Source organism: Limanda limanda, chromosome 21, assembly GCF_963576545.1.
Source record: "Limanda limanda chromosome 21, fLimLim1.1, whole genome shotgun sequence".
NCBI lineage: Eukaryota > Metazoa > Chordata > Actinopteri > Pleuronectiformes > Pleuronectidae > Limanda > Limanda limanda.
In genome coordinates, this window is record NC_083656.1 from 13532871 (window position 1) to 13556695 (window position 23825).

At 43.5% G+C, this 23825-nt stretch overlaps 3 protein-coding genes across 3 annotated transcripts; 2 read left to right on the forward strand and 1 right to left on the reverse strand.

Annotated features, from left to right (window-relative positions):
• Positions 1 to 806: 806 nt before the first annotated feature.
• LOC133028084 (serine/threonine-protein kinase LMTK2-like) lies at positions 807 to 3507 on the forward strand. The gene is made up of 3 exons (XM_061095279.1): positions 807 to 1482; positions 1671 to 1764; positions 2184 to 3507. Exons 1-3 carry the CDS (start codon positions 835 to 837, stop codon positions 2372 to 2374), a joined length of 933 nt encoding a protein of 310 aa, XP_060951262.1. The 5' UTR covers positions 807 to 834; the 3' UTR covers positions 2375 to 3507.
• A 2923-nt stretch (positions 3508 to 6430) lies between these two features.
• Positions 6431 to 9130, forward strand: bhlha15 (basic helix-loop-helix family, member a15). The gene is made up of 2 exons (XM_061094733.1): positions 6431 to 6635; positions 7846 to 9130. The coding sequence occupies exon 2, from the start codon at positions 7910 to 7912 to the stop codon at positions 8477 to 8479; it is 570 nt and encodes a 189-aa protein (XP_060950716.1). The 5' UTR covers positions 6431 to 6635; positions 7846 to 7909; the 3' UTR covers positions 8480 to 9130.
• Positions 9131 to 9832: 702 nt separating this feature from the next.
• tecpr1a (tectonin beta-propeller repeat containing 1a) lies at positions 9833 to 23447 on the reverse strand. The gene is made up of 24 exons (XM_061094735.1): positions 23280 to 23447; positions 21727 to 21963; positions 21022 to 21204; positions 20798 to 20920; positions 20594 to 20713; positions 19925 to 20099; positions 19727 to 19827; positions 18917 to 19018; positions 18633 to 18781; positions 17537 to 18213; positions 17107 to 17252; positions 16793 to 16948; positions 16372 to 16521; positions 15970 to 16127; positions 15334 to 15564; positions 14793 to 14889; positions 14458 to 14537; positions 14238 to 14294; positions 13803 to 13977; positions 13582 to 13717; positions 13339 to 13431; positions 13141 to 13247; positions 11530 to 11649; positions 9833 to 11250 (listed from the first exon to the last, which is right to left on the reverse strand). The coding sequence occupies exons 2-24, from the start codon at positions 21949 to 21951 to the stop codon at positions 11089 to 11091; spliced, it is 3723 nt and encodes a 1240-aa protein (XP_060950718.1). The 5' UTR covers positions 21952 to 21963; positions 23280 to 23447; the 3' UTR covers positions 9833 to 11088.
• Between the last annotated feature and the right edge of the window lie 378 nt (positions 23448 to 23825).

Genomic DNA, 23825 nt, shown 5'->3' on the forward strand with positions numbered 1-23825 from the left:
CATTGAAAATATGTTATAAGATTGGTATATTCAACTGAACAATTGACTAATTGTCTAGTTGTATTGGTATATTCCACTTACATGGCAACTAGAATAGAGCAGGTAGTATTTGGAAGTGCTCTTTTAAAACTGGGAACTCACACCATGATAACTGAAAATATTACTTACTGTATGTGGTGGCCATGATCACAAGGCTTACCAGGCTAAATATTAGCCCTCTAGCTAACTTTGAAAGAGTACACTGCCAGATTATGGGCTCAATATAAGTATGGACGACATGACAGCTCCCCAAAAGTGAAGCCAAAGCATCTTCATTGCCCCAGGTGGCTGCAGCATAGGCCGTAAACCCCCATCATCCTCCATGTTAGTGGATGGGACAAGAAGCAAATAAATACAATTCAAGTTAAATTTTTCTCAAGGATGAATTCTGTCTCCTTTAGGTAGTTCTTTTATTTCATGCTAATAACAGGGCGAGACGACATGATTGTATCGGTGTTAGCTTGATACCGCGACTCCATCCCATAAACGCTACTGAACAGAGAAGGCAGGTGTCATTGCCCCAAGATGGCAGCGTTCGTGCTTGGGATATTTTGGCTTCATTTCTGGATAGTGGAAGAAATTGGAGACACGTCGTCCATCTTTTTATTTCGTTTATATTATATTATTATGGCTAACTTGGTAACAAAAAAAGGACCAGAGTAGAAATATCTGAAACGGTTTGATTTCCTTCACCTGTTCATCACAAGATGATGAACTGAACCGAATTATATACATCTGATTGTGAATCTCTCACCCAGGAATGAAGACCTCCAGTTCTGGACATCTTCAGGTCAGATGACGCTGGATGATGAGAAGCGGCAGCTGACCACGTGTATCCCCGACCAACCAGCTCTTAACTTGTGGAGGAACATTGAACGCAGATCAAGCCCATGGTCATCATCCTTCCCTCTCTCTCCTCAGCGCTGTTGTCTTCTAGAGGCGCCTCTCCAGCACTCAGCATTAACTTCTTCTGTCTCAGAGTGTCCAAAGGATACTTCATGGAAAACACTTTTCTTAAATATGTGGGACATTTTCACTTTGATCACAAGGAATGTAAATTTAACAAGCCAGCATCATGTTCTTACAATGAATCACCCAAATAGGTTGATCATCTTCTGCGATGAGGATATACCCGTGCAGCTTTATAAGGGCATAAGCAGCACTCAAGATTGCAGGACAATTACAGGAGCTACTGGTTGTAGTGATAACAACAATGTGTCAAGTTATTTAAAAAATGCCTATTTGCCCTCTGATCTCAACAATAACTCTGAGGAGGATCCCAGTGAAGTCTTTCATGGGGATAATCTTAATATAAGTACCCGTAAAAGTCTTTTAAAATCCTATCAAAACTACAATTGTCCAGGAGAGTCATCCAAAAGGGACAGGAAACTGAGGAGGAGTGTGTCCTTCGATGATGACGTCACGGTCTTACTGTTTGATCAGGTACCGATCTCCTGTTGTCATGACTACTGTGGCTTGGATGGGTTTGAGCTTTATTGTAACTCATGCAGCTAATTTTCTTCGTCAACTTTATCATTGATTTTGTAATGAATATTTCTTGTTTTAGAGAATGACTTTCAAACAGCTTTTAGAGGTCAGTGTTAGTTATTACCCACTGTTGTTCTTCTCAGGAGGGTCCCACCATGAAGCTGCGCCCTGAGCCCTCCACATCTCTGCCAAACACCGCTTCCTTCAACCTGCCAGATGTCCCATTAGACGACTGTGGTACAAACCAGTTGTTTGACATGTTTGTTTCCCTTAACTGATCAATGATGCACCATCAACATTCCTGTAGACTCTTTATTTTCATGGGGAAATATTTTCCTTTTTATTCTACCAAATGAATTACACTTTTGAAGTTACTTAACAGATTCATATTTTATGAAAAAAACTATTTAAAGAATTGTTATAGGTTAAACCACATACAGGTAATGATAATCAACTGAAATAAAATAACTCTGACAGAATAGAGGCAATTTTTCTGCAATACAACAAAATTGACCTGGATATTTGACTGATCTGGGTGTGTTCCTTTAACGTCTCTGTTTGACTTCACTGTTTGAAAATCCTGCTAAAACCCAAATGCCGTGGGCTGTTGGCGGTTCATTGTCACTAATTGCGTGTTTGGTTTGTTTTGCCTGCAGGCCTGGAGTGGGAAGACGACTTCTCAGCTCTGGAGTGGAGCTGGCACCTCCAGCGCATCAGTCGCTCTCTGCACTCCACCCTTTCCCCGTCAACACCGAGCTGGACTGCTGCGTCCAGGCCGCAGCGTTACCTGCCGTCTCAAACCTGCCTCTTCCTCACCCATGTCGCTGAGTCAGACCTCGAGCTGTGAGATAAACAGCCGGTGACACAGACACAGACACACACACATACACGCACACACACTGAGCTACAGGTGTTCATGTCTATGACACAGTGGCAGTCAAACACCTTTCTATCAAGCTGCTGCCTTCAGCCAAAGGCCACCTCACTGTCACCATGGCCCATGTGACATCCACGCTTGTTTTTCTTTCAGACGGCCAGCCTTGGTCTAATGGAAAAACTGACTAATCGTCCAGATCTACGTCCTCTTCACCTCTTCCGACTCATCTACCCCCACCTCCCTCCTCTTTTACGATGAGTCAGGGATTGTAATGGCTTTTTCCCTTTTTTTTCTCTTTCATTCTCTCTCTCTCGGCCCCAAATGGATTCAAAGCACCTGCTGTTCATGACATCACAGCGCTGCAGGACTGTGTGACAGTGCATTCAGCTTGAACAGTTGACACAACCACTGGCTTGATGATGTGAAAAAAACAGCGGGTTGCATAACAGCGCTGGTACCTTTCCAGCTGCAGGCCTCTTTGGGAGCTGCTTTTTATGCCAGGTTGCGTCCTTGGACCTGAGCGATGAAACAGAGATATATATAATGTCACTTCCAACTTTTAATAAGTCATAGTTTTAACGTGTCTGAAACCGAATTCTACGTTTAAATGGGTTGGATTCAAGAAAGTCCCGGTTTATCTTGTTGGGATGTTGTTTCTACAGTTTGTTTTGCTCAAACAGAACATGCTTGTGGAGGCCCTGTTTGCCTGCCTCATTACTGAAGTGTATTCAGCCCCGAATGTATCAGAGGCTGTGGCTGAATAAACAGTGTGAGCCTTAGGGGCCAAAGGAGGCAGAAACTGAACAAACTCAAAGTAAAAGATAATGTTTCCACAGAGTGCCGGCATCAGCGAGGTTCGGTTGATTAGATACAGTGTACCTGATGAGCAGAGGAAAGCTGGCAGGACCAGTCTTCACAAACAAACACACACAAACACACACACACACACATACACACAGACACACACTCACACTCACAAAGCTCAAGGACACATACGCTAAAAGTGTTTGTTTTCTCAGAGCTGGGAGAAACACACATGTAAAGAGTGTTATTGTTGTTAAAACTACATTATATTTTAACATCACTTTTAATGTAAAAGCCAAATGACTCTGGTGTTCTTCATGTGACTACATTCAATAAAAGATTTTAACTTTGGGTGACAATTAAGTTTGATTTTATTATTGCCTAAGACTTTTCTGATGTAGCCTATCTTTTTATTCTAGCAGGTTTTGCAAAGCTGCAAATGCCTATAGATGACTCAAAATGCTAAGAGCTAAAAACACTGCTATTCTATGCTATGCAATGCTATGCTATGCTAGGCCACAAACCTATGGTACCTGTAGTTTTGTAAAAACAGCCCAAACAGCAAGTGGCAACACACCCAGTTTCCCTTTCAGGATGCTATCAGACCAAATGAGTGTGGGTCTCTGCTGAAGTTTAATATTTTATGAACAAGCATAAAAGTTGGGGGTTCATTTTGTTGGTCAAAATGTGAACTGTGCAGGATTTTTAACTTCACCATTCGAGCCTTGTTACACGGTTATCCTCTATGGTGATATAGTCCTATAGCACATCCCATTAATGCTAATCAATGTTTACACTAAGTTCATATGACCATGTCTGTGCAACACCCTTCATTATAAAACACCAGTTTGGCTTCAAGGCATTTAAATTACTCAGCTATTTTATCTCCTGGGAAATTCAAGAGACGCCCTGTCTATCATACCCTGCAGGAAACCAGGGTCAACATGAATTGGAATCAGTGGGGAGGTTAAATATGACCTTGTGTACTCAATGACACCTTTAAAGTTTGGGACACGCCTACAGGACAAACGGTCCAGCAGGGAACCAGAGCTCTGTGACATTTCCAGGTCCAACCAAACAAATAAACAAAGAGATCATCTGTAGTGGTGCAGTTAACTGGGTACAGGGTATTCATGCTGAGCTGAAACCATCCCTGTGGGTCTTTCTTTATAACGGCGATTAAAGTCGGCCTTAAACATCTGATGAAACAAAGGACTAATCTGAATGTCCAGGCAGACAAAAGCTGTCAAAAGGGAAATGACCAGCAAACTGTTGGGATCTGATACTTAGAGCAAGACATTGTCTGCATACAGAGAGTTATGCCTAACAGCCTCGGCGGAGATTTCACTGCAAGAGCAAAAAGGGCAAGGCTGAGAGGAAACCTTGGCATGAGGAGTTTAACCATAATATTAACGTAAATGTCTTTTCTACTTAATATAAAAGACGAACAAACATCGGTACAAACTGCTCCATAGAGAGTTAAGAAAGCTTGAAGAAACTGTGCTATGGAAAATACATCCTGAAGATGATGTATTTAAGTTAATTTTGACACCACCCTCTCTCTGGACCCCCCTGTAATAATCCCAACTGCCAACAGTTGTTTTCAGGGCCCCAGGTCAAACAGACTAAGTGGGAGGGCAAGAGGTGTGAGGGTAATTAATTAAAAAAGGTCAACTATACCCCTCATTCTTAGTTAAGTGTATTTATTAGGTTTGGCATTAGTGTGATGGCAATCCAGCCGTTTATATCAATAACATTACTATTATGACATTATCTTCTCTCATTACAGAAGCGAAGTGTGTTTTTTTTCCGTGGTAATAAAGCAAAAAAATTGACAAAGTTGAAAATGAGACCTGGCTCTGCCTCTGTACATTCAGGTGCGGCCTGGAGGACTGTATTCAAATGCAGCAAAGCCGGAGAAGGTGATAAGCCACAATGGAAATTACGTTAACGGCTTGGAATTAAAGGAGTGGACGAGAAACTGCAGTGCTTATGTCCTTTACCTAATCTTCCAACTATCTCATCTGTATTTCAGGCGGTAAAACATCACATTTACTCTGTTGTACTGTGGGAGAACAGTCTAGTGCTCATGATTAAAATAAGCAACGGAAATTTAATTTGGACATGGATAGACAGTAATTTTTTTATCATAGTGCAAAAGGGGCCAATGTCACTTTCTTTTTAATGTATAGTGACATTAAAGTGATGCATCACTAGAGGATCCTCTTTAAAGTCATCCAAAACTTACAACTTCATTTAAGGATTTGTAAATTAATGTAGCTTTGAATTGAAACTGAAAACACTGTGGACTAACACGGTGGTATTAAAACTGCCAAAACTATGCTATGGTCTTTCTTTTTATACAGAAATAATATTTGGGGGAGTAAACCCAAAATAATCACGTTTTATGCTGGTTGGCTGCACAAATATCAGCGGCCATTAGTATTGTAAAGTAACTAATAATATACAGTATACTGTCATTTTTTCGACCTTATATTTAAAACATAAGACATTTGATTAAATATAATGATGGATGAAACTTCACAAGTATCCAGAGCATTTAAAATGAGCTCTACTACTAACTACTGCAACATTTAAGTACTATAGTATATGGCTATACTACACTACTATACAATATTCTACTATACTAGCAATAATAATGACTTAAGAATATCAGACTAGATCCATTGTGTACAATGAGTATTTTTTACTTTGAATACTTTGAGTACACTGTATGGCTTATGGCCTACTTCTATACTCTTCAGTACAATTTGAAATACAAGACTCATACTTGTAATAGTGTTTTTGTAAGTGTAAATTGGCTAAGTAAATGATTTGGATACCTGTTCCACCACTTACTACATTGGTCTATTTGCATTTTTATAGATCGAACTTCAAAAGTATCCAGATCAGTTAAAATTTGAAGAAATGGTCACCAGTGCTGAGTAGATACTGAGTGAATTTAATTTTTTGGGTGAACTATCCCTTTAAATGGGCCCACCTTGTGTGGCTTAATCTACTAGTAAAACATTTGAATGCAATATATTTTGTTGCACAAGTTTACAGAGTACTTCTGCTACTTTCACTTTGTCCTGGTTGATGATGTGCAGTACTACAGCTACTGCGGTTAAGACAGATCTCATCAGGACTCGGTGCAGTTTCCTCTGATGCTGTGTCGGTGCCCAGCAGGGGGAGGGGGAGGAGGCTGCTGGAACATCTGGGCATCAAGCTGGGGGCAGCACCGCCTCCTCTGATTGGCCGAGCAGCGCGACGTGTACCTCAGTCAGCGACAGGTGGATCACATGTGACGATGACCTGCGGGAGTGCGCGGCTCGGGCACGCGCCTCTGCTCTCCCTCTGCCTGTATGGAGTGTGAGTGGTGACGCTCTGATCACTGAGGAGGAGGAAAGTTAGTGCAACTTCCAAGGTAAGACTTTTATTTTTTTACCACATATTCAGTCATGGTGGTTCATTCACTTTCTTTGTTTCTCTTCCACTGGAGCCTGTTTATCTCACTGCAGTTATTAAAAAAACCGTTGGGGTGATACCATGTGTGTTAGGGAGATAAAGAGTGAGGAGGAAAAACTCTCTCAGTGGGGATGTGGAGGGTTGTTTTCATCATGTGCACTCCTCTGTGTAAAAGTGCTTTCCATTTCAATATCTGTATATTTAAAAGTATATAGTTTGAAGTAAGGAAGGGTGATATGCAAACATTTAATTGAGATCAAAATGTTAATATGAGTCGATTAATCTTTATCTATAAAAAACGGTTTTCTCTCAGTTTACAAAAGCAGACACAGTCATCATAGTCTTAATGAAATGGCTAATGTCAAATGTAAAAATAAAAGCTATTAGTTACATCTCATCTTCGAGATCTGTGAGACCTTTGTGTTCTTAAAGGTCCTCATGTGTCCACTGATTATGTTTTAAAGTGAATTCCGTTTTTCAGACGTAGACGTACATTCTTTCCCAAGACAAAATTAAAAAAAAAGATTAAGGAGGTGTGTATTTCCTGTAAGTTTAAAGACAGACTTTTGTTGTTTTAAACTCATCTTTATGGACAGAGAATGAAAAACACTTGAGGTAGATGAATCACATGTTATTCCTCCTCATTGTACTGACACAATGAATAATTAATACATCAACATGAATTGGACTTTGCTTATATTGCTATTGATAACATATATATTCCGATAATTAACGATATAGTTTTTTCGCCAATTCCCTGTGAATCCAGAGCCACGGCACATTTAATGTAATAACCTCTGACATCAGGACGTTTATTTAGTCGTGTATTGGCTCCAGTATTTCACGTCAAACCATTCACTCGTTCAAGTGAAGTTCAAGAGCAGCCGAGGTGAATTGGCCCGACTGCTGCTGCTGCTGAGCGTGCATGGCTGCTCTCTGTGTTTTTGTGACCTTGAAATGGACATTATCTCAGGACCGTGGGGATAAGAGAGGCGTAGATTAACAGGCCAACATCATGGAGTTTTCACACTGCAAGAGGCCGATTAGATACAACAGGATGCAAGGCTGTGTGAGTTGGAGAGAGGCCTGTGGAGTAAATGGGGGTTACAGGCCAACTGAGGTTAAACTCTGTGCAAATAGTTCTAAATTTAAACACGTTTTTCTTCCAGGCCTGTTGAAGCAGTGAGATCTGTCTGAGAGAAGAAGGAGGAGAGGAGAGAAGGAGGAAGCAGGATGAAGTCCAAAAGGAAGGCCGTCAAAACATCCATTCAGACCTGGTCTGACCCGGAGCCAGAGCTAGAGCCGGACACGGAACCAGAACCCGGCTCCAGCGAGCAGGAGGGCTCAGAGGCGTCGGTGCGGATCGGCGGCTCCTGGAGGGGCTCGCTGAGGAGCGGGGGCAGGAACCGCCAGGGAGGAGCGGGCGGAGGGAGGCGGAGGAGGCAGCGCTCCTCCAGCACCAAAGAGCGCAGCCTCCGCCGCCTGGAGAGCAACGAGCGGGAGCGCCAGCGCATGCACAAACTCAACAACGCCTTCCAAGCGCTGCAGGAGGCCATCCCGCACGTCAAGACCGACAAGAAGCTGTCCAAGATCGAGACCCTCACCCTGGCCAAGAATTACATCAAAGCTCTGACCACCGTCGTCGTGGACATGTCAGGGGCCTGCCTGCCCACTGGGGGGGTCCCATCAGAGGCCAGTGCCGCCAAGCTGCTCCAGTGCTACCAGCAGCACCTGGAGGACGACGGGGAGGACGACCTCACCCAGTACCTCACCCACATGCACAGCTTCGGCCAGCGCAGCTAACAGTGACTGCGAGGTGGGTCAGAGGCCAGGGGGGGTGTGGGGGGGCATCGGTCCTGCTGCTCTGAGATCTGCTCAAAACGATGCAGGAACAGGAGCTGTTCAACTCACAGACACGTGAAAGCAGACTCCTAACATGGAGACTCTTGAGGACCACTCGCCTGGCAGACACAGAGTGGGACAAGATGGACCTTACAGACTTCTTATCGTACTCAGAGAGGAAGGACTTTCCTTTCACCATTCTGTCTTTTCTTTTTCTTCTATGGTTTGCGCTGAGGCAGGGAGCTGTTCTCTTTTTGTGTTATCTTGTGATCTTCTTGTGTTTTTTCGGTTGTGAAAGCTGCCGAGCGTAGCCTCAGGTCATAACTGTCACATCCAGGCAGAGGAGAAATGCAAGCAGCAGCCCCCAAATATTGAAATACTGAAGCGAGAAAAAGTGTTTGTTCATTCGCTCCCGTTGACGGCCTCCCACAAATGTGAGAACTCGATGTACTCGTCTTGCGGGTTGTACAGTGGCTGTGAGGCAGACGTGATGTTTTCAGTGTATATTATTTGACTTTTTGTGCCTTGAGGCAGGACTTTGTGGTGAAAAAAGCGCAGGAGAGGAGAAGATACTTGACGAGTTCAATAAACACATTTATTTATTGACAAGAACTGTTATTTTGAACCATGCACAACACCCGAGAAATGTAGCCCATGATGTCAAGCACGGACGTGTTGCTCACTAGAGTAACTGATTTTCTCAGTTAATTCAATATTAACATTTAGCTGCATCATATTAAGACATCCACTTACGACTTGGGTGAACATAGGAAGCGATTCATCAGTGTGTGTGGTTTATGAATATTTCTTTATGGAAAACTATTGAAAATGAATTGCTCTGACAACTGTACAAACACTACTCCAGCTTTAGATACTACCATTGCAACACCGACTATATACTCACTGTGAAACACTAATATCTTACAGATTTATAACAAAAATATAGTGTTTTCTGACGATTGTTTTTCTCACTGCTCAGTCATTTGACTACAAAAGTAAACGACATGAAAGTGGAAACTCCTGAGAAAGAGGAAGGTTCAGTTTTAGCAGGTCAACCACAAGACTTATACAACCAATCAACATGTTTTCCCGTATTTACAACGCTAAACATTGCACTTACTCCATGACAGCATCAAAATAGTCACATCATCTTTTTTTTTTATGTTTTAGCAAATAACCTTAAAATTTTGATCAGAACTAGAATGGCACTCGTACCTCGGCCGAAGCCCATCAGTCCCCCTTGAAATTCAATCTAGCGGCACACTTAGATATCATTCCCCCAAATGTGCCTGATTCCCCCCCCCCACCCCCATCAAGATCATTATTTTTTGAGAAATACACAGAAATTATGAAAAAAAGCTCACAATGTTACAGAAAGTGAAAACAAAAAAATCATGAGTCTGTTTTCTTAACAGAATCTGCTCCAAAACATCTTTCTCGACTCATATCCCACCTGTCTATCAAGTTTCAAGAAAATGGGTTCAGTAGGTTTTGTAATGCTAATGGACAAACGGATCACTAGTAAAGTGTACAAGCCAATCAGCGACCACCACAGGTAAATTAATCTACTACAGAGCTTGTCACAGCTGCTACATACAGGCTCCAGAAAGGACTCCAACTGAAAACAAAACTTTCAAGTTGAAAGTCTAAATATTTTTTCAATCACATGTTAGATTATAAGTTATTAGACTCTATCTTTTACTATTAAAAGAGACTAATAAACTGCTTTTAGTGGTGTCTCCGATTGTCTCACTGAGTCATGGTGGTTTCCTCTGGCCCAACAAGCAGGACTGTAGCATGCAGTTACCCTAAATGTAGACTACACAAAGTCCCTTCAGAAACCTGTGGGTGACACACACACACGCACACACACTGGAATGAAGTGTTGCAGCGGTGTGTGTGTGACAATAGAAGCAGCCTGGATCACACATTGCCTGTTTCATCCAGTGATCACAGAGGAATCTGATTTACACTGTTTCACCTTGTGTTATTGACCTGTTGCCTGCAGACTAGGATGAAACATGTTTGGTTTTTTTTACATTGTACACAATACCAGCCCTCGAGCTATCAGTTCAATACCAACTGTAATTACTGCACACTAATGTTTACATTTACATTTCTATATGACCTTATACAATATATTCTAAAAAGCCTCACCCTCCCAGAGACCCCTCAAACATCTCATTATGATGAATAAATAAGAAAATAAACGTGTTAAGACCATTGAGTTCAGCGTCAGAGAGCAAAAAACAAGCAGTGGCCCAAAGAAATTACACAGAAATGTACAGAGGACATGAACGCTTTTTACAATGATTATTCAGGACTGAAGGACGTCTGCAGAGGGAATCGTTTCTGCATCCACGTTATCAGAGGTCATTGAATATGCCAAGAATCAAAACTTTCTGTTTTACTGACACATGTGACGTGAAGACCGAAGGCTGTTCTGTGGAGGTTGAACCGTCACTGCTGCTACCTCAGCGTTACATGTAGAAGTGGGTTTGAACAGAAATTCACGACACAGGGGACAGGGTTTAGGACGTCTACATACAGTTTTGTGTGCGCCCGTGAGTTTATGTGTGTATCTCGCATCCATGAGGATTGCCGTTGACCTCCAGGCTCCCGACCAGGGGGGGGCTCTGAGGGGCGGGGGAGGACTCGCTTGTTAGAGAGGGAAGACAGCCGCGTGACTCTTCCAGGGAGTTTCCTCTCACCGTGATGTGATCCCATCCACCCTTAAAGAAGGACAGAGAGGGAGATAACAGCCTCGGAATTTATCCTTTTTTGCAAATAAACAAACAATAACACTTAGGGTCATGTAAGGTAGAGTCCTTACCACAGTAAAACACACCATTTTATGTTTTTATTGAAAAGATGGGGGTTAGGGTTCAATAAATGTGGTAGGTATAGAATATCTGATTGCAAATTGAAGTTACAAATGTAATTCAGAGAGTGGCCACACAGACAGAGAGTTGATAAATGTCCCATAGAGTTTAGTTTTCTAGATGACTTACCCCAATGCCGTAGTCCCACGACTGTCCTTTAGGGTCCATGGGTTGCACCTCGAGTCGATGGCACACTGTCCCACAGCTCAGGCCGTGGCTGCCCTGCACCTTGTCCGCTATGATCCACACCTTCACCCACACAACAACAAACCATCAGAGATCACCCACCAAACAACATACAAGATTGATTCTTAATCATCAGTCATCTTAACTGGGTAACTATCAAATTCTAACCACAAAAGCCAGTAAACTTGATGGATCATCCTTAAGGCCAATTTATGCTTGAGCGTATTTTGTAAAACGGATAGATAAGACCGCCATATCCGTCGTGAAACGCCCTCTCCGAGTGCTTCGGACAGCTTTTCGTACAGGTCTGATTTTTCTAACTTCTCCGTGTTGTGACGGAGAGCCCGCGGACATCTCTTGGCTGTGATTGGTCCGCGAACGACATCATTTCCGTATGTCGTCATTTCCGTACGACGTCATTTCTGTTCGACGTCATTTCCGGACCTGTAACTTCCTGATTCACAATAAATACATACACAACTACGATTCTACGATTAATGTGACGTGTGTGTTAAGCCAGGGGAGTTGTCCGGCTGACGGTGGCTCGTTAGAGCACTGAGGGCATGTGTGCACGGTCACAGACGGTTAGAACGAGCTTTCAAAACGGCGCTAGCAGGCTAGGCTAGCGGGCTAGGCTAGCCACCATGCTAACTGCGGTGGTAACAGTGCAAGAACCCGCCGTCACGACTTTAATTCCACTTCTATCATGACACTGTTTCTATAATACCGTCAGGTTAGAAGCAAACACTGGATAGTAGTTAGTGTCGGGAGTCCCTGCTGACTGTGTGTGGAAGCTGGGGGGAGCTAGCTGGGAGGGGAGCTAGCTAGCTACATGTAGCCTCAAGCAGATTCAAGCTGTGGAATCAGCAACACAGTTCGGAAACAAGACCGGGGAACCGCTGCGCTAAGAAACGATAACATCAGCATCTTGACCCGCTGGGTGTCACTTTATTTAGTTCTGTTAGTTGCCATGGTTCAGTGTGTGGGAGGCAGGCTAACATGTAAACAGAGACACGTGGACTTCTTCTTCCCAAATGGGGTAGGCTTCTCTGAGCTCGTCTTCCGTTGCGCCACCTATGGGTTTGGCGATGAATTTTTTCCGACGTAGAGTGTCGGAGAAGTAAAAAGCAAAAAGACTCTTTGCCCCCCGCTGAGACCTCTCCGAGAAACGGACACGTAGTAGTATATAAGAGCCTTTACTCTGTCCACAACAACCTCATGTTTACCAACACACCTCACACTCCTGGGCTCTAGATCTATCCATACAACGTGCATGATTATTTGCATGTATAGTGGGGAAGAGAGATCCGATCACAAGTGGTCATAGGCGACACTTTCAGAACGCATTGTAATGTCAGGCGTCAACATATCACTTCAGCCTGTTCACTTGTGATTGGATCTTTCAGGTCAGAACAGGACCTAAGACACTGAGCAGCTGTATTAATATGACGGCTGTCACATCAACATCTATCAGTTAATTCAGTGTCGACAGTAAAGGGCATCAACAGTCAGGGAAGTTTCATGGTGAAGTAAAGAAAATGTCCGGGTGCCCACCTGGTCCAGAGGCCCAACGGAGACTTTGCGTACATTATTAGAGATGTGATCCCAGGAGGAGCCCTGAGGGTAGCTGGGAGTCACACCCTGCCTGTACCACAAGTTACCTGGATGGGAAATAGCCACATTGGACATGATCAGTTACAGTCTACAAAAAAAAAAGAAGCCTCGTATAAACAAGATTTTTGTGTAACTCACTGTTTTCATCTACAGCGTGGACTGATGTCCTCCCTACAGAGACCTGCTTCAGCTTCTGTTTGGCTGGGGAGGGGATGTGGAACCAAGAGTCTCCTGCAGAGGGAGACACAACGCACACAAATAAAAACACGTCTGTTTGCCGCATCGGAGGCTGACAAGTTCTGACTGATTCTGCGTTGACAAGAACATGAATGACATCTTCTCCTCTTCCAGGCAGAATATAAAACAGTTCATCCCACTGACCTGCAGGACTCTGAGGAGACACTGATCCTCTATAAAAAGCTGAACCGTCCTTTGCAATGGCCCAGACTTGGCTGACAGCACCGATGGTAATGGACTTGAAAGGCTGGTCAGTTCCCACGTGGAGCCACGAGGATCCCTGAGAGATCAAGAACAAGATGTTAGAACAATTACTGCTCACACACTTGTTACATTATTTCTGTTGCTTTATTCATGTGACTCACAGCAGGCGTCAGTGCAGTGACTCCCAGTCGGCAAAGCACGTCTCCCTTGTTGCTGATGGCCCACAGGGGAACCACGTCCACGCTGCTCTGAGTGGCACACGGCAGAATGGTCACGTCACTCAGTGGGATGGGGGGGATTTCTTGCCAGGGTCCAGTAGTGGTCAATTTACACTTCCTGTGTAGGAGGAAAAAAAACATCATATGTTTCTAATATTTAATGATCTATAACAAAAAACATCTGTGATAACAATGTTACATTAACACTAGTAATACCTATGGTTATTTATTGCCTAATGATTAATCACAAAAAAACTTTAACCACACTGACTTTATCGACCTGCAACAAATGTCAGGGGCTAGATAGATAGATTACTTTATTCATCCCCGAAGGGAAATTAAGTACCAGTGATATTCCATTGTTGCTGTTTACAGTACCTGCTCCATCGCCTGCGACGGACAAAGTCCTTCATCGTTTTGTAGCCATGATATGACCTGCACAGAGAGACAAGGAGGAGGAGGAGGAGGAGGAGGAGGAGGAGGAGGAGGAGGAGGAGGAGGAGGAGGAGGAGGAGGAGGCACAAATTGAGAGATACAACAGAGGTTAGGTTGGGTCATGATTATGAGGGCAGCATGATTGAGCTTGAATGAAACCTACGCTGGAAAGTCAGCTGCAAATTGCCAGCCTTCTCTGTCTGTCCCTCCAGAGACACTGTAGTCGATGGCCCAGTCAGAAACCTGAAAGCAAAAGATGAGAAACTCGTCAGCTTTCATGACTACACACCATGTCCATAATAATTCAAGGCCAAACACGCATAGTGTTTCAAATCACAACAGGGCATTTCCCTGAGTTTTTGTATGTGTGCGTATAGCTTGGAGACAAATTCAGGAATTAAATGATGTTAATCTGGGATTAAAAATTGTTTTGGGTGAGGGACATAGTTATGGTTAGGGGGCTATGACTATGTGTATGTGTGTGTAGCTGTACTTTACCCATGTCCACTGTGGAGAGGGAGGCTTAGTGTTTGTTTTGGTGCACTCATGGAGTCCTGATGCATCACTCCACATGTAGCGGTCCGTAGGTAAACCTCTGAAACAAAGCATACACACTTTGACTAACTTTGAAGAACAATATATCACAACCAGTCAGCTGGAGAAGAAAAGTTTGAATTTGTTTGTCATATCATGGGGTTGTAGTAAAGGTGTAAATATGTAGTAGAAAATATGGAATGTAAAACATCTCAGCTTGTGTAAAGATTTTTTAAATCACATTAAATTGGATTTATATAGCAGAATCATGTTTGCTGTTTTATTTTGTCCTATTTAGTGTAAGCAAAACAACTTTCAAATGTAAAGTCAGTGTAATTTCATCATGGTTCATCGGGTCTTCACTTCCACTTAAGACTCCCAAACAAACAATATCATTATGTCACAAAACAAATTATTGGAAGTAATAATCTCTGCTGATTAAATGTGTTTAACAAATACCGAGTTGTAATCTTATTCTCAGAGGTCTCTGGAGCGAGTGGTCTACCTGCTGGTGTAGCCCGAGACTGGGTTCCACCTCTGGTTCTCGTAGATGTAGACACTCTTGACATCGGTCTGTGTGTAAATGTTATCTGTGCTGCTGGCCAGTCCCTGGAAGAAGCCGCCTCCGTAGCCACCGCTGTAGACCCAGGCAGTGTGGTCATAGCCAATCCCCCACACTATCCCAACAGTGTTACACTCCACCGAGCGCAGGTGACCTCCGACCTGCCGCCAGAACCTGGACAGAGTAAAAGGGTGGTAATGGCGGAGATGGGAAACTCCTGTACCTTTACATCCTTATCTATCAAAACGTATGTTATAATTAGGGCTGGGCAAGTTAACTCGTTTTAATCGAGTTAACTCAAGTGATGAGTTAACTCGATTGTTTATCCGCCAATTATTTTCTTTTTTCCTGTTCTGCAGCATTATTTTCTTTTTTCCTGTTCTGCAGCAGTCAGCAACAGACTTTCACAAAATAAAAGCCTGACTTTCACAATAAAACAATAAATAATCAAACCTGAGTGAATGCGAGATAAAATAATTAATCGAGTTAACTCATCACTTGAGTTAATTCGAGTTAACTCCATTGAAACGAGTTAACTTGCCCAGCCTTAGTTATAATCTCTCTCTGTCTTATTCTTACATCTGGTCGCAGGGTGTGGGGTAAGGCACGGCCTCCAGACCAGGAGTGGGCTCGCAGACAAAGATGTCTCCTTTACAGGTGATGGACCAGATGGCGTGTTTGGAGGGAGGACCCTCGATTCTCCTGGAGTCGCAGGATGACACACTCAACAATGCCAGCTGGAGGGAGGGAGGTAGAGGCAGAAGGAGGAAGTCAGAGAGGGAGACACAAGTGACAAAAAGACAATTTTTTTCCCATGGCAGTTACTTTATCACAGAGAGAAGTAAAATCGATTACATTATAATGATGTGTTTTTAATAATGTTATACTGTTACTTCAGAAGATGAGCGATGTTTTGGATGAAAACAATTTGGTTTTTAAATCTTTCTTGCATCAAGCATGCTGTGTAGAAGTTAGACAAACCCAGTCGTGCATTTCCAGCTCTGTGCCAGCTGCCACTCGGATCGGCCACCTCTGTTTGGTCCGCTCAGGAGTGTAGATGGCAAAAGTGTGTTTGGAGTCATTCAGCACAGGAACCAGGATGGTGATCTCGTTGATGAAGGCGTGAAGGTACTGGAGAGAGGGACAGCAAAGAAATGAAAAAAGCAGAGAGAAAGTAATAAAGTAAATAGAGGAAGAAAGACAAAGGAGGCAGTGATCGAAAGAGAGGAACAGAAGCACTTGCTGAGTTAAATGAGTCATTCTATTTTCAGTGCAGATCTACTGTGTTAACATGTATAAGCATTGTGACAAAAAAAAAAACGTTTCTATTACAAAGGCACATAAGACTGTTGAGTGTATCGCAAACGCGCACACGCAGGCGCAGGCACACACACGCACACACCTTCTTCTCCTCATTGAAGTTGTAATAGATGAACATGATGCCATCCTTGCTGCCATCTGGTCCTGAGAACTGCTCTAAGGCAAATTGGATGTCTATCCACTTGTGTGGCTTCCAGTCTCTCCACCACTGCATGGTTCCCTTCTTCACCCACACAGACTGTAAAGGGGGGGTGAACGTTCAGACAGATAAATGGATAAATTGATTAATGAATTAAACGAAGAAAAGGGAACAACATTAGGAAAGTATGACATGTGAAAGATATAAGGAAAACAGGAGACGTTCCTGCAGTTGTGCAAGAGCACATGTACCTGTACCTGTTCTATGGCTTGTTCATAATGTCTGAAATTGTCCATCTCTCTCTTGGTCCTCTCATTAAGTTGCTCAAAGATCTGTCTCTTCCAGGTAGCCGTCTGAGCTGGAGTTACAGACAGACTCATGGACTGGATTGACTGAACCAAACCTGGAGGAAGAACAGCAGTAAAAGAAATCAGAATCTAACATTCATAAAGGAAATAAAATCAATAGACATTTTAAACATTAATGGCACCACAGCTTTCCTGCAGACATGGAATGGAAATGTGGAAATGCTAACCCTGCCTGCCCAGGCATGTGTGGGTCTGTGTGTGTGTGTCTGTTTGTGTGTGTTAGAGAGTGCACATTAGCGCTGCAGGTGTGTGGTTATAATTTATGTGTCAGACACAAATTCAAAATGAACATCCCTATCATCTATCTTACTAAACTCACCTGAAGAATTCCCAGGGCAGTTAAACCAGCTGAGTTGGGAATGACTGTCCACAGAGCAGCCTCCTCCACTGACCCAGGCCCACAGGGGGTGCTCATCTACCCCATAGGGGTCCTCAATGGCAAGGGTGTATGTAGCCACAGAGGACAAGCTGCAAGTGTCTGAGGATTCCATCACTGCTCCCGTCTGGGCCTGCTGAACCTGCGTCTCCTCCAGGTCCACGTTACTCCACTGGGGGTTGACAGGACCTCCAGACTGACTCGGGAAAACAGTTGCTGGGAACTCTGAGTCTCCAGAGATGTTCTCCTCTTCCAGAACAGCAGGAGCAGCAGATGCAACATCTTTTGAGGTCTTTGCGGGCTCTCGATCAGAGACGAGTTCCGAGATGAAGCTGTCACTGGTGACTTTGGGGATGCAGGGTTTGGGGGTGTCAGAGGGCTGGTCAGAGGTGTGGTCAGAGGTGTGGTCAGAGGTGTGGTCAGAGGGTTGGTCAGAGGTGTGGTCAGAGGTGTGGTCAGAGGGTTGGTCAGAGGGTTGGTCAGAAGAGACATTAAATGACTCTGGGAGGTCAGATGAGATCAATCCGGTGGCTCCATCTGTAGATCCTTTCTCTGTGTCTGGTTCAACATCACTGGCTACAGACTGAGCACGCACCTCACCACGGAAGTAACATCCAGCACTATGAACAGAATAGGGAGAGAGAGAGTTAATTGATTAGCCTTTTCACGGAAAACAATTTATTGTTGCATGTATGTAGACATGATGGCTTCAACTAAAAAACGATCTCCAATAAGTTAAACCTCACCCTCACCTTTCAGTGAAATTTGGAAAATAAAATGATCAGTTTAAGCTTATTTTGAACTTGAATCATAGTAAAAGTCATAGTATTAAACTGAAAGATTACTATCTTGTTGGAGTTCATGTTTCATTTTTCCACCTCCTTTACAACTCGAGTTGGTAAATGTTTGCTTCGTCATTAAGCTGAAACTGAAAGTGAACCATCAGCACTCCCTAAATAAAATGCAGATATTAAGTTTGTGTTTGAGTGTGTGTGTGTGTGTGTGTGTGTGTGTGTGTGTGTGTCTGAAGGTTTTCGACCTCTGCAGGCTGCTCGCACTGGCACTGGAGTGGGACCGTTCTCCATCTCGGGGAACACCGATAACCTTCCAGGTTTTCCCACTCAGTTCACTGGAGGTCACACCCTGTCTGAAGTGCACCGCCCGGTCATCACAACTGATTCCCCACACCTACACACAACAGCAACAGGTTGTCATGAATGTGTCCAAATCGTTGAGAAACGATAATGCTAAATCAGCAGAAGACAGAAGGTACTGAATATGTGACTTCCAAACAGTTGTGTGTAGGATATGATAGAAAGTCACCTGGTCATTGAGTCCTACGTTGATCATGATCATTTCTCCAATCATGCTGATCCAGCCTGAGCCACACGGGTTGTGAGAGTTCACACCACGTCGGAACCACACCTGAATAAACAGGAGAGGGAAAGTACTCTTTAGCAAAAAAATAATAGTGTATTCGCAAAATAGCACGTTCCTCTAAAGTAATGCAGTTTTCTTGTATTGCATACGATGTTGGAGAAATTAATCAACTCCAAATGGTAAAGAGGCCGTATTTATTCAGCAGTATTTCAGTCTTATTGACAACTCAGAGTCCTTTGCCTAACCATCAGGGGCAATTCTGGGTTCAGTGTCAGTAAAAAGCTTTGAACCTTGTGATCGAACCACAAACCTTCTGTTTAGTGGACAAACCTCACTACCCCCTGAACCACAATTGGCCCCCAACCATCTTAACAAAGGCTAAACATTTTATCATTTTATTTTATCAAGAGGTCATTTTATTTGTCTGATGGTTGTGCTATGGAAGTAAAACTGATGTACTGATTAACTTACTATACTAACTTGGTGTACCACCTTTAATGTTTAAATGAACATTTCTATGTGTTATGTTGACAAGAGTTCCTCTTATTTTGTTCACTCCATTCAAATAAATGTGGGAGGTAACAAACAGAGACATCTTGCATTTATTCAGTTTAACAACACCCCCACAATCTGTAGCTTCCAAAATGATCATACAGTAGCCACATCATTAACTCATTGCAAGGTAGTTGTATATATGTATATCATTATATCTAGTACTTAATCAGGATTATAATCAAAAGATAATTTTCTTACTTTGTTGTCTTTGGTCAAAACCCAAACGACATTGTTTCCCACAGCTACATGTGTGGCTCCTACATCCGGACTGGGAGAGTCCACCATCACCCAGGAGGAACCTGGTATTCAGAAGAATAACATTACATTCCACAAAGAGGATAAACACAAACATACACACACACAACACATCTTTCGTCTACCAGCAAGCTTGTGTACCTTTGGGATAATCTCGACTAATGCCTTCCCTGACAATGAGCTGCCCCTCCCACAGCACCGCCCAGACCAGGTCCCCTGGGCCACAGCTGACCTGGACTACCTCGCCAGGGAGAGACACCTCCTCCCACAAAGAGCCCTCGGGATTTTGATGATAGATTCCTTCTCTGAACCAAACCTGCACGAGGAAAAAAGGAGCAGTCAGATAATCAAGTAAAATAGCAACACAGTGAAGAGGGAAAGACTACTTTCATCACACAATGCAAATGCAGCTAATGAATTCCATAAATAACACTTTAGTATGTGTGTGTACTGTATAAAATAAAGTTACAGAACCATTAGATTAGACAGATGAATTACATTAGACACAGTTATTAAAGGTTATATTTGAAGTAGGTTTTACATGTTTTATTGTACAAATTAAGCTATAGCTTATTTTGTCTATATTATCAACTATGCTGTATCAGTGTGTATATATATATTATTGACTGATGATTATTGCTACAAAAGAAAAGAAAAATACAGAGTAAAGCATTGCGGTGTGCATGAGAGGATACTAAAATACTGTTTGTCCAGAATACAGCTGAATTTATTTATGTATATTACAGGCTAACAAGATTTGAAGCAGGTTGCCATGGATACCAAAGGCTAAGGTCGGGTGGTGAGCTGTACCTTGCCCTGCAGGGACACGGCCCACAGTGACAGGCGGCCCCTGGGCTCCTCGTTGATATCCCAGCCTCCGCAGCTGATGTCGCTGAAGGGATCTGGTAGATTTGTCTGCTGCGAGGGGATCTATCAACACACACAGGAAGAGAGGGGCAGGTAAACAAAGCCCCAGGCCTCGCACAACACACAAACACACAGTACAACGCTCACCTTGGCCCAGGTGTCCATGGCTTTGTATCGTCTGTAGCGGAGCCATCGCCTGCGACGGACACAGGAGTTCCACTTTTTGTCTCTGGTGTAGGCGGCGGGGAAGTCTATGGAGTAGGTCCAACCCTGCACAAACAAACACCACAATCATTACAACACTTATAAAAAGGGGAAGAGGCTGATGCTGACGTAAGCAGGCACATACTAACACATCATCACACACTCACCCCTTTGTCTGTGGGCTCTCCCTCAAAGTTCTCATCCAGGTACCAGTCGCCCTCCCACTCCCAGCTGCTGGAGGTAAGTCGGAAGCTGTCCAGAGGTTGGTGCTGCAGACCCGTGACGTCGCTCCACTGCCAGCGGTCGCTCGGCAGCAAACGTTCCGAGAAGCCGTCGACCGGATTCCATCGCTGAGGGACAGACGGACAGAGAGTGATGTCATGATGAGCAAACAGAGGATCATAAGAAACAAAGAGAAAGTACAGTTTCCATGTATGAGCTGACACCACCGGATGATACCAAACAGTTTGTTATCACCGGAAACAATGAATCCAATTAGTATTTTCCCCATTCCACAGTCAGTGGTGAACAGTAAACTGTCGCATTGTCTGGTTTCCTGATTAAAAAACTGGTTCCACAAGCTTCTAATGTGCTTGTTATGTGACACAGATGGCGAGGTGTGACAGAGTTTGACAATGTGCGACAGAGTTTTGCAACAGAGGAAGTCTAGCAATCACTTTTTCAAGCAGTGAATCACACATACAAGTCCAAGGGGAAATCCAGTTTCATTTTGACTAAAGATGCTTTGTAAGATGCGGGAATAAAGGATACCCGCAGGAAAATGTCATCACTTGTATAGTTCTCTGTACATTTTTAACCTCGTCTCAAATCTTTTTCCATATCTTTAAAGAATGACTCTGGATGAGACCCACTTGATTCTCGTACGTCTGCTCCTGGTAGCGGACGGGCAGGTCGGAGGCGTGGACGTTCAGGTACACGTTGTTGTCACAGGCGATTCCCCAGCAGCACTGTTGAGCCGCCGTCACCCGCTTGAACTCCAACTGGGCATCGCGGCAAAGCTCCCACTGCTGGCCCGCCGTGGACAGGCTGTAGACCCGCCCGTACACGTCCACTGCCCACAGCAGGGACACGGGCATGTCTGCACCTGACTGAAACATGGGGATGGGACATTAAACACCTTTTGGACCCATGTTGTGCATTAGAAAGGGTTTGCATATACACCATCCTCTCAGAAAAGCATATAGCACCTATGATACTACATTCTGGAGTGGACAATAACTATTTCTTTATCCCTGGTATGCAATCAATCATCTATTCTTATTCTTATCCCCCCTCTTTTTCTCTTGGAGTGAGCACTGTTTGATGTTTGTTGTTTCTTATATGCATTGCACGCTATACTTGAATACCATGTATAACAATGTTGTATACAATTGAAAAATGGACAAAGAAAGTAACTGTATGGACATGCATATTGTTTTGTTGAAAACCAAATAAAAAAGAAGTTAAAAAAAAAAAAAAGAAAGGGTTTGCATAGCTCGTGGATCAAAGGGTTAAAGTGTGGAAGTGCATTTCCTCTCCTTTGATGTGAGGGATGTTTACATGTGTGGTGTTTGTGCATTGTTGTGATCACCAGCGTCAAACTAAAGCACTTTGTGTGGAGCTGGCCACGTGAGTGTTTTCTTCATAACTCCCTGTGTGTCCTTTGAACGATCAGCATCAGTTTGTAAAGACTGTTATTTAGATCTGCAGGTTTTATTCTGTGCTGGGACTATCACTTGATAAAATGGGCGTTTCCTTTAACATCTGCTGTGATAGAGCTGACAATGTAAAACACACTGTTGGAGCTCGGTGGCGTGATGAGATTGTTATTTTTGTACTATATTTATTTTTTGACCCTTATGATTTATATTGTTGCCTCAACGTGATGTTGACAAGGACACATCACATTAACTCGTGATGGGTTTTAGTTTGATGTTTATTTCAACGAGACCTTCACTGTATCACCGCACTTCAGACACTTTGGACAAAATGAAGAATTTGCAACCGACGGACAACATCTGGAATAAAGACAACAAATCACTGGTTGCCATCATCCCCAGTTTGACTGGAACACCAGGATGCTGCTGCTGCTAAAGGCGTGTCCTCTGTCCCCGAGCACATAACAACCACAGTGATGACAATAACAACAACAACAGGGCTCGAACGTGTAGAGACGATGGTGACTCATATTAGCATAAATGACATTCGATCCAGTGTAGCTGCGTATTAGCACCATGCTAACAACAGGGTGCTCCTAGTGAGCCTAAGTTGCTAATATACTGCGGTTGTGAATGGCAGAGAAAGACTGTACACTAGCTCCAGGCTAAACACTAGCATGTGTACAGTGGCTGGTTTTGGGAGCAGGCTTACGGGCTAAGCTCTCTACAAATAGCAAAGCGAGCAGAGTTCAGACCAACACACCGACCTGTCACCTCCTCTCAGACCGGCGGGCGGCCACAGGCGACGGGTCACTCAGCGGGAGGGAATGAATGGACGGCGGGTAAACATCATCATTTAGCCTCCTCTGGTTGTCACATCCCCATTCCTGCTCCTTCCTCCTCCTGTTTGTACACACAGTCTATGAAGCCTCCTCTTCGCCACACAGAGACACCGGAAGTGTTCCCTAGCCCCCATTGGCGTTTCCGCGGCAGCAGGTGTTTGTGGCTAGGACGTCCAGCAGGGGGCGCTGTCGGCTAATGCGTCAGAAACTGACCCGCAGCAGGTGAACAAATAAAGCTACGGGTCTTCAATATAATATAATACAATATAATCAGATATAATATAATATAATATATTATAATATAGACGTTATTATTCCTAAATTAAATTATTGTGGCACCTTGCTCCAAGATTACCCTAATACAATATACAAGAGAGCACCATAGAATAAAATAATAGAGCTCAAGTCTATCAAGTCTAAACAACTACAAATTGTATTAAGGCTAAGGTTCCTACAAAACGAAACAAACGT